The following is an 11500-nucleotide window of genomic DNA, read 5'->3' on the forward strand; positions in this document are numbered from 1 at the left end:
ATTTTAAAAACCTCCAGCAATTTAAAGAGGCAAACCTTTCACTTGCTTAGCTTAGAAGGAAGCCATCTTAAGTAATCTTCAACATTTTTTAAAAGCATGAAACTGAACAGATGAAGTTATGTTATTGACTAAGGACTACTTTGATTTAACATAACATATTGCTAAATTTTAAAGTCACTCCATGTTCCTAAGAAGAGCATGATATAAGCTTTGGAAGATTGGCAGGGCTCTACTAAGTTGGTCTTCTTAGACTTCTCCTGAAGTCTACAGGCTGGAATATACTAACCAAGTGTTCTTAGGACTGTGTTGTAAATTTTCCAGGACTATTTGCGGGCTACTCAGAGGTATTTTCTCTAGTTCTGAAGGTGATTCCTGAATATTGTTCAGGTTTATGCAAAACAGTGAAGTGCCACTTTTGTCTGCTTTACCTTAACCATGCACACATTGCAACAACTTATAATTCAAACCTCAGGACATTAACTAATGAGCACCATAGCGATTCCCAAGAATCGCACACAGTACTCCACACCTGGAGTACTGTGTGCAGTTCTGGAGGCCTCACTTCAAGAAGGACGTAGATAAAATTGAAAGGGTACAGAGGAGAGCGACGAAGATGATCTGGGGCCAAGGGACCAAGCCCTATGAAGATAGGTTGAGGGACTTGGGAATGTTCAGCCTGGAGAAAAGGAGGTTAGGAGGGGACATGATAGCCCTCTTTAAGTATTTGAAAGGTTGTCACTTGGAGGAGGGCAGGATGCTGTTTCTGTTGGCTGCAGAGGAGAGGACACGCAGTAATGGGTTTAAACTTCAAGTACAACGATATACGCTAGATATCAGGAAAAAGTTTTTCACAATCAGAGTAGTTCAGCAGTGGAATAGGCTGCCTAAGGAGGTGGTGAGCTCCCCCTCACTGGAAGTCTTCAAGCAAAGGTTGGATACACACTTTTCTTGGATGCTTTAGGATGGTTAGGGCTGATCCTGCGTTGAGCAGGGAGTTGGACTAGATGGCCTGTATGGCCCCTTCCAACTCTATGATTCTATGATTCTATGATCATAAGAACATTTTCCCAAAAGGAAGCCCTACTGAACAGAACTGCTTAGGATTGCTCTCTAAGAACCACCACACATGTTACAAAGGAGCAGAAAAGAACACTATGAACCCCAAATGAGGATACACATCCCACAGTGCAGGAAATGAGAGGGTGTGTATATATCTCCTATCACAGTATCTGCAAATTAGTCATATTTTTGGGAAGGGTGTAGCCCTGACCCCAGTAATTTGGGTTTTTTTAAAGTTAAATTCTGGCAGTACATATCTTTCTACATGTTTAATAACTCTATAAAATTTCAACCAGATCCATGACTATGCTGCATCCTTATTACACCAAATGTTGATTTGGCTTTGAATGGCTAACCTCAACATCTGCTAGCAGTGCCTCCCTCATAGGGTAAATAGGCACAGTGCAGAATGCCCTCTTCTTTTAAAGATAAACTAGCAGTACATCACCATGTCAGTATGCAAGTGGGGGAAACAGTGGGCTCAATGATATTTCTTGGTGAGCACTAGACTCTCCAAACATTGCTTCTCCTATCCACATATTCATGATGCACTGCAGGATCCTTGTAAGATCATAACCTCATGGAGCAGCCCAAACAGAAACTATAGACGGAGTTCCGGTGCAACTCTCTACAAGAGATGGATAAGGATTGGCCAAATGACCACGCTATGGCTGCTTGAACGCACTTTGGATAATCAGCATCCATTCCCTTTATTAATTCTTTGAACTGGACTGATTACAGAAAACAGAGCTGCAAACAACTGCTAAAATGCATTACCCAGCATGTGTGAAAACAGCCTAACAAAGATTATGTAGTAACCTTAGGATGGGGAGAGGGGATATACAGGGACTGGAGGAGCACTTTGTGCCAAGGTCCTCTGCTCTCTTGCTGTTGTGGAACATTAATCATTATTGCCCTTGTGAGTCTTTTGCCTTTTTGCAGACCATCTCCTGCCAGGGACAGAGGCCAAGTCTTGGATTCTCAGACATGTTCCACATGCTCTTTCTTGCACAGCAGGTCTCCGACCTTTCAGACCCACCCGCCTCACAGGGTGTCTGTTGTAAGGAAAGGAAGAGCTGTTCCATTCTCTGACATTTTTTCTACCTGGCTTCCACACCAAAGCCCAGCTGCCCCACAATGTGTCTTTTGCCTCTGTAAGCTATTGATGCATGGGTAGAGGGATGCTAGGTCAGGGCTATGTTTCCTTTATTATTCTTGTGGCATAAGGTGATGTCAGGAAGGCATACAATCATTTCTGGTTAGCTGTTTCCATCTTTAACTGAAGTGAAGCTGCACTGGGACGCCTGTCCATTCTTGGTGGGTTTGGCAGAATCACAATGAACTCCAGTGCATTTGCTATGCTCTGAGCAATTTGGAGTTGGGTCTTTTTCAAAGAACCTGTTCTCCACTGAGAGAGCAAAGGATACCAACCAGTACCAGCATGGCACCAGAAGCCAAGGTTTAGCATTACCTGTGTACAACATCTAAAAGATTTTAAAATCTCTGAGCCACCAATAGATTTATCACAAAAATACACACAAATCCTAACACATGATTCATGCCAAAGTGCAAACCACTAATTGCTGCCTATAAAAGCATGATTTACCATTCCGGTCTAGTCCAAGGATTCTTACGCAGCTCAAGGGGAATATCTATTTTTATACACTGACACATTACCTATAATTTTTCATTTGAATGCATATATAAATTTTTAAAAGAAATTATCTTCAGCTTGTGCATTAGTGCAAGATTTCAGTTTATTTCATATAATGCTCCTGAAATATTTTACTAAGATGTTTGTTTAATGTATATAGCTATTTTAAACATAAGCATATGTAGCAAAATACCTGCATTTACAGTATTGTTTAGTATATTTTGCCTACAATATAGAAACAGCAATGATTGTGGTATCCTAAAGATTAATACAGATATTGTGGCTCTAGTGCTGTCAGGTCCCCTCCAGCTACTGGTGGGGAATGGGGAGGTAGGGCTGCCAGATCCAGGTTGGGAAACTTTTGGAGATACGAGAATGGAGCCTGGGGACCTCGATGGGATACAATCCCATAGGGCAGTGGTCCCCAGCCTTTTTATCACTGGGAACCGGTCAACGCTTGACAATTTTACTGAGGCCCGGGGGGTAGTCTGTTGCCGAGGGACGTCGCCGCCGCTGCCTGAGCCCCTGCTCCACTGGCTTTCCCACTGGTGCCCGTAACTTCCCGCTGCCCACTGGGGGGCACTGCCAGCAGCAGATGCACAGTGCCATGCTGAGGGGGAGCCCCAGCCATGGTGGCCGCCGGAGAGCACCAAAGGTGAGCTGGCGGCAGAGTAGCAGGGCAGCCCCCAAGGCAGCAGTCGGGGAGGAGGACAAGGAGGAGCCATAGCCCGGTACTGGTCCCCAGACCGGGGGTTGGGGACCACTGCCATAGAGTCTATCCTCCAAGGTATCCATTCCACAGGGGGACTCATCTCTGTAGACTGGGAATGAGCTGTAAAACTCAGAGATCCCCAGGTCCCACCTGGGGACTGGCAAACCTCAGTGGCCAAACCTCTGAGTCAAAGAGCCTGCTTCATCAGATTCAACCTTATGCCACAATACATGTGCTAGTCCTAAAAGTGCCACATGGTTCTCTGTTATTCTAGCTGCCTCAGAGTAACGTGGCTACCTCTTAGAAATTTACTCATAGCACTCTAGTTGCTGTTCTTGGTACTCAACATATGTTCCGTAATTTATTACACTGTTAGCCCAGTAGTCCTACATACTGTCCTCTATTATGAGTATTATGTACATAATATTTATACTATACACATATCTCATCATCCCATCACCAGTTGTGAACTTTTAAATTGCCTACTACCCAACCATGTACAACTATATCTGTCAATATTTCTGCACTTTTTGAAACCCAGATAGTAAAACACCTGGTGTTTACCACCTTCTTCACCTATCTGCAAGAAGAGAGTTCCTAGAATTAAACACAGCTTTTTTCAAAAACTTATGTCTCGTTGGTTGTCAAATTATCACAAACTTTCAATTATCTCTCAACTCTCTCAAGATATTTATATCTATAGATATCTATAGGTATATCTATATATGCATAAAGCTGATCCTTGTTGTTATGACTATGCATCATTACACTCCTATTGCTTTATCAATGAAGAAATACTAAAGGGTTTCTTAGGAATCCAGATTCCCACTTATTTTGCTTATTGCCTGACATATTCATTCACACAGTTTTGAAACTGGAAGGGAGCTTGGTCACTAGCAACAACACACAATTAACCTGGCAACCATACGGTGCAATGACCTATTAGGCTGCACGCAAATCTCCCAAGTGCCTTCACATTACTAGCTCTTTAAAAGCTGAGACAAGAGGTACACAAGCAGCCTGTTTTTCCTTGCCTTGGCCCATTCTGGATGTTCCAGGCACGCTGTGATTGCTGCTAACAAAACAAAACACTCACATGGGAGGGTACCACAACCCACAGTGTCTGACATCAGTTTCTTAAGTGGGCCAGTGAGAATCTGTACTGAGTATCCTCGGCAGCACTGGTACTTTCCTGGAACCTGCTGGTGTTGACACAGCTATCCAAGTAATGCAGCTTTCACATTTCAGCTGCTATAGTATACATAGAAGTAAGATTGTGTGAGTGTGTTTTACATGTGTGTGTTATACACAAAAGTAAGGGCAAGTGTGTGTGAGGATGATGTCATACCTGAGGAGAAAGACACCCCAGGTAGCTCTCCCTCAGGACAAAGTCAGAGGCTTTTCCATGGAGCCTGGGATGGATTCCTCCCAGTTCCTGAGGCCAAAAGGGCATCCACTGGCTCATTTTCCACCTCAGGAGGAAGATACACAGGGGAGGCCCATCTCCACTGCTATTCTCATCCTCTCATGTTTCAACTGCAGGCCAAGAGCCAATTCACACAAGTTGCTAATACCACAGCAGCATATGTGTGTGTGTGTGTGTGTGTGTGAAGGGGAAATTGGTGTGAAGAGCTAAAAGGCTTGTCTGGATAAGGGTATATCATTTCTATGTCATCACCCACAGGAAACAGGCAGGTACAGATTCTCACAACCCCGTCACTGCAAAGAAGGTTCCATGATACGCATCAGCGTCACCGCTCCACGTTCTCCGCTACCTAGTCTATAAGTCCTTATTGATTAGTATAGAGGCAACATTTCCAGGTTTTGGGACCATTAATATGTTCTTCTTTCCTCCCAAGTGGCTGCAGACGGCACAGCCCTACTTACCATCCACCCCCCCCCCTCCGCCCCCGGTGCCATAAAGGTGATGGGAATTATCCGTGAGTAATGGCGGATCTGCTCCTAGCTGTGGGGATGAATTCGCCGCCGGGCTCCTTGCCTCCAAAGGCAAAAGCCAGGGCTGAGGGCAAGGGCTGCGTTGTTTGTTTGTGGCTCCATTCCCCCCTTCCCTCTCTCCGGCAAGCAAGCCCAGCAGCAGCAGCCGGCCAGGTCCGGCCGAGTCCTGCCGAGGTGCGGGGCATGGGCGGGCAGCCCCGGCAGGTTTGACAGCGGCTCCAGATGGCGCCTCCTCCCCCCCCCCCCGCGGTCCTTACCGGGCTCGTGCTCGCCGGGGTTGTCCGAGATCTCGATGACCAGCAGCTCCCGGCCCTCGGAGCTCCGGCCCACGGTGTAGATCCTGCTGATGGACGGGCACTGCAGCCACACGGCCACCAGCGCCTCCCGCAGCTCCGGGTAGCGGTGGTACTCGAACGAGATGCCGTCCTCCTGGCTCAAGCGCCGCCGCCGGTTCGCCCCAGCGCCGCCGCCGCCGCCGCCGCCCGTCGCCGCTTCAGGCTTGTCCGTCCGGGAGCCCTGCAGGCAGAGGGCAGCCAGCAGCAGCAGCGCGCAGCCCCGACCTCGCCCGGCCATGCCTCGGCGCAGACGGCGGAGCGGCTCAGCGAAGGGCGGCTGCCTGTGGCCTGGCGAGCGGCTCGGCTCCTCCGGGCGGCTCTGCGGACGCGGGCTGGGCTCGCTCACCTCCCGCGAAACCTGCTCTGTCCAGGGAGAGGCGGCCGCGGCTGATGCGCGCTCCCTCGCTCGCTCTGCAGCCTGCACTACCGGCGCCGGCGCCAAGGGGAGACGCCGCGCATACCACTCCGCGCAGGGGATGCTGAGGTGACGCCCGCCCACGCCGCCGGCCGCACAGCCTCTGCGCCTGTGGCGTCGGGCCCCGCCAGCGTCACGTGCGGCGCCTGGCTTTACCTGGGGGGCACCACCTGGGGAGCCCGACGGACGCGGGAGACGCCTAGGCGGCTTTTGCGGGAGGGGGCCTCGGGAGGGTCGCCGGGTTCCAGCAGCGGTGAAGGAAAGCCGCCTGCCACGTGCCCATGAAGTGAAATCCGACGTCCTCGTATTGTGGGGCTAGGCTGCAGGCGTGGCCAAACTGTGGCTCGCCCGCTGGCTACCGGGACCAGGAGCCCCTGCCAGCTGGCCATTGTAGCCCTTGGACACCTGGAGAGGCACAGGGTGGCCGCTCCTGCAGTAGAGCCATCTGCAGCTGGGTCACACTACCTAGATGTACAAGGAGAGCATTTTCCTCCCACCCCGCTCATGTACACTAATGATAGGCGAATGCAATATTTGGGATTAAACCCACATCCCATGTAGGTGAACAGTGCAGGAAAGTGGTTAAATAAACATGTTTCTTTCCTATCATCATGGTTAGATTGGCTCAGAGTCACATCAGAGTGTACGGTGCGGCTTCTGGAAATCACTTCCACAAGATGCCACTCTACATAGCAGCTGTTAGTACCTGAACGCCATTTTTTACATGGGTGGGACAGGGCAATAGTCGGAATGGCCCAGAACGGGCCGAAACAGGCATTAAACAAGAGTACCATAAAAAACACTGGGATGCATTACAGGCACTCAAGGACAATATTTTAGAAATGAAAAGGTGAAATTCCTCACCTTTATTAACCCTTACCAGAATAAAACAGGAGGTGGAAAAAATACCACCTCACTAATAAAAACACAATACAATAATCTCAAGTTTAAAAATGGCAAGATGGCAAGCACAACAGTCCCTCAGTAGATCCATTTTTCCTCATTCACCCATTCCTGGCAGTGTCAATCAGATGTAAAGCTGGGGCGATGGTGGGCCCCAGGGAATCCAGATGCCACAAGGATGGGGGAGGACCTGATCTTATTAGCCTAGTGTTCAGCCCAGCCCAGCCCAGCCCCAACCTCAATCAAAAGCCTGACAGAAGAGCTCTGTCTTGTAGGCCCTGCAGAACTGAGGAAGCTCTGACAGGGTCCTCAGTTCTTCCGGGAGCTCATTCCACCAGGTAGGGCCAGGAATGAAAAAGCCCTAGCCCTAACCAAGCGTGCTTCCTGAGGACTTGGGATCCTCAACAGATTCATACCTGCAGAATATAAGGCATAAGGACATAAGCAGTCCCGAAGGTAGACAGGACCCAGGGCGCGTATAACCTTAAAGGTCAAAACCAATACCTTGAACTTGATTTGGAAATAAACCAGCAACCAATGCATCTGCCTCAGCAGCACTGGACATGGGCCCTCCGATATGACTTAGTGAGGATCCGAGCTGAGCCTCCATAGATAAAGAGGCATCAAGGATCATGCCTAAGTCATGGGTACAGATGTAAGTTGCACTCCGTCCATGCAAGGGAGACACACACTTCCTGATCTTGTCCCTTTCTCCCCAGCCACAGGACCCCTGTCTTGGAGGGGTTGAGTTTCAGAAGACTCTGCCTGATCCATCCAGTCACCACTTCCAAACAACTGGCAAATATATTTTAGGGGAACTCCAGCTGGCCGTCTATTAGGTGATAGAGCTGAGTGTCATCCGTATATTGGTGACACTCTAGCCCGTAACTCTGGATCAGCTAGGAGTACCAAGGAGTCCATTTGAGGCAAGGGCAGAGAGGGCACCTAGGAACAATGCTGCCAATAGTGGCCGTCAGGTGGGACTGCCAGTCCTCCACAAAAGGCCGTCGTTAATGAGACACTGTAGGGCATTGGGTCCTGCAGAGCATTCAGGAATCTCCCATATTCCATAAGTCTCCATGGGCGGACTAAAATATGGCCATCACCCAAATAGGGAGTCAAGCCTTCAGGGCATAGTGATCTGACCATGGAATTATGTTGTTCTCCACCAGATCTACCTCTACCTCTGCGCCAAAGAACAAATCCAGGGTGTGGCCAGCCTGATGGGTGGGGCCAGCAACAAATTGCGAGAATCCTAGTGTCCCCATGGCTGACCCTGGATCTGGGCCATTTCCTGGGAACAGCAAATCCACATGAACATTGAAGTCCCCCAGAATCAAAAGTCTAGGAAATTGCAATTCTCAGACAGCTGCCAGCTCCACCAGGCCCAACAGGGATGCTGTGGGTGATGGGTACACCTCCCAGATGGCCATGTTCTCAACTGATTCCCATCCTAGGCTGACACACTCTACCCCCGGAATTGATGGCGCTGGAAGAGCCCTGAAGGGAAAGGTCTCCTTGACCAGAACCCCCTTCCCCTATCATGGAGCTGAGGCTGATGTAAGACCAAAAACCCGAGTGGTGCCAGATCTTTCAAGGTGACAGTCTCGCCTTCTCATGCCCAGGTTTCAGTGATACATGCCAGGTCAACCTCGTGCCTCACAAAATAATCTTGTTTTTATCGACCTGGTGTTGCATAGCATCAGCAGTGGATCCGCCCTAGCCCTGTCTCCTCATACTCTAGAGATGGGATGGAGATTTGAAGGGCAGCGCGCGAGTCGACCAGGCCGCCGGTCTGGGAAGCCCATGACCGAAGCCATATACCTATAGGACCTACATATGCCACTGCCCCCCCTATTATTGACTCTCCCCCCCCACACACACACTGCTATATCTCCCTTGTCCCAGAATTTTTGGTTTTTGACCACCAGGCTTGGTGAATTAAGGAGGGGAGGGGAAAAGAAGTGGAGTGAAAATTACATTCTTTCATGCTGCCAATAAATTCTGTTGAGTGCCCATGAAATCAGTGCATGTACAAAGGCAGGTGGGGTGGTTGACAGATGGGGAGAGGAGAATTTAATGTTATAAGAGGAGGATGCAACAGTGCTGGCTGAAAGTTTGAACTGGCCTGTTAGGACCGGTTGAAACCAGAGAGGGGGGAGGGAAGTAAAGGAGTGAATAGACTTCTATCTGTACACTTGTAAATGGACATCTTTCCATATGCAATCAAGGTATAGAAAAAATCTGCTTGTTTAAAAGCAAGTAAGCCTGTATGGGACACCAGTAAGAAAGTTTTATATTCCATCTTCTGCTCTAAGCTCTTTCCTTTATCTTTAGAGGATTGCAATGTAGATGTAAAACATTTGTTGGCAGCTAACAATGCAACCCTTAAGCAGAGTTACACTCTTCTAAACCCATTGAAGTCAATAGCTTAGAGAGATATAACTGTTTAGGACTGAACCATTAATCACAGTGCTGGAGCCAGACTTTTAATGTATATAAATGTAAAGCTCTTGTAAATGTCTAATGTAACTGAAAACGCACATGAAATAGTGCCTTCTTTGGATGAAACCCGTACAGTATGTAAAGATTAGTGCCTGCCAAACTGGAGCTATAAGAATATTCTTGGGATTCCATGCATTCTTGGGACTAAAAGTGTACTATAAATGTCTTCTTTTTGCTGGTTGTATGCAAAAAGAGTTGCTTAGCAATTTTATACATCAGCAAATTGAATTACTGACAAGGAGGGATATTCTTACAGCTTGCGAGACGTACAGTGACTCATCTTCACTGTTGTTTCCTTTCTCTATACCTCTCCAAGAGTCTTAAGTGTAAAGAAGTTTTGCAGGCGACCAAGATCATGCTAATTCATACCCCATTACTTTACAGAGGCGTAAAAGTTGGACAATAGAGAAACCTATCAGGAATAAAGTTGATTAATTTGAAATGTGACATTCAAGAAGAGTTTTAGAGATACCATGAACCACCTGAAAGACAAATAAGTTCATTACAGATTAAATCAAACCTGAACTCAGCGCTAGAAGCTCAAATGACCAACCTGAGGCTATCATACTGTAGAGACATTATGAGAAGAGTCCCTGGAAAAGACAATAGTGGTAGGAAAAGTTGAAGGCTGCAGAAAAAAAATGTATTCGTTCAATGAAAAGAGGAAACCACAACCCTCAGTTAGCAAGACTTATTTATGAATTTATATCTTGCTGCTCTCAGAGAACTGGCTCCCGGTGGTTTACATATCAACCCCCCCCCCCGATACAATAATATAAAAACCATCCCCTAAACAATTATAATCCTTAACCTTGCCACAGATAGAACAACTTCAAGAATCCCCCCTCCCTGAAATCTCAGTAGGTTTCAGCCTAAATGTTACTGAGGCAGATCTGCTGACATTCATGGAACCCACCATGGAAAGAGGGGGGGAGGGGCTCAAGATCTTCTGGCTGTAGCCTCGGCCAAAAGCCTGGAGGAAGAGCTCCATTTTGCAGGAACCGTGACAGCTCCTACAAGGCCCTCAGCTCTTATGGGAACTCATTCCACCAGGTTGAGGCCAGATACATCTCCTGTGGGCCATGAACCACCACCAAATTCATACCCGCAGAGTGTAAAGCCCTGCAGGGGTACATAAGGAGACAGGGGTACGTTGGCCCTCAGGTACGTTGGGCCTGAGCAAGGCTATTAATGTTAAGATGTTTTGTAGGTCATTAACTTATAGGGTTGCCATAGGTCAGCAGCAATTTGATGACACTTCACACACAGATACCTCTTCAGAACAGCTGTATAGGATATGGCTACTGTGATCCTATGCAGTATTAAAAAGTTATTAGGCAATGGAACAGTCTAGTCTGTTGCACAACAAGCTCTGTGTACTATGCTCACTTTCGTTACCCACATCCTGATATACTGAGTTTTACATGATTTGTTGAGTCAGACAGATATGACACATTAACAATAAAGAGTTTTTCATTTTTATCATACCTTTCTGCTTGCAGGAGCACTCAGTCTACATCATTAGTAAATACAATGAAGTAAAAATGTAAAATATCAGTATGCAGGATCAATGAACATGTCTTAAATATAATAAGTTACTAAATGAAGAGAATGTATGTTACCTAAATTTATACCTGTTACACATTGTAGATACACTTTTAGATAACATCTATTTGATAGTTACAATCCTGAGGCCATGGTGCACATCATGAGGTGCCAGTTTCTGACCCCTGACACTTCTGCATAGAAAGGGAGTGGGAAATTGAGTTTTTTTGGCATTTTCCTCTAAGTGGGTCATGCTTGCCTTTGCGCTTGTTATCCCTGTTCCTCTCCCTCTAAGGCTCAAGGGAAAAGTAGTTGCTTAAAGGAGAAATAGGATAATAAGCATAGATAAACAACAGATGGAAGAAAAGGGGAACAGTGGCTCTAGAATCCCCTGCAGCTTTCTTTGCCTCTCTATG

General features: G+C 47.3%; 1 protein-coding gene across 1 annotated transcript in view; it reads right to left on the reverse strand.

The window, feature by feature from the left end:
* CPE (carboxypeptidase E) overlaps nt 1–6363 on the reverse strand; it is a 67607-nt gene extending 61244 nt beyond the window's left edge. The window contains exon 1 of the mRNA XM_077299958.1: nt 5639–6363. Within this exon, the coding sequence (XP_077156073.1) occupies nt 5639–5954 (316 nt within the window). The 5' untranslated portion in view covers nt 5955–6363. The remainder of the gene's footprint in view (nt 1–5638) is intronic.
* Between the last annotated feature and the right edge of the window lie 5137 nt (nt 6364–11500).

This window comes from Paroedura picta, chromosome 10 (assembly GCF_049243985.1).
Source record: "Paroedura picta isolate Pp20150507F chromosome 10, Ppicta_v3.0, whole genome shotgun sequence".
Lineage (NCBI taxonomy): Eukaryota > Metazoa > Chordata > Lepidosauria > Squamata > Gekkonidae > Paroedura > Paroedura picta.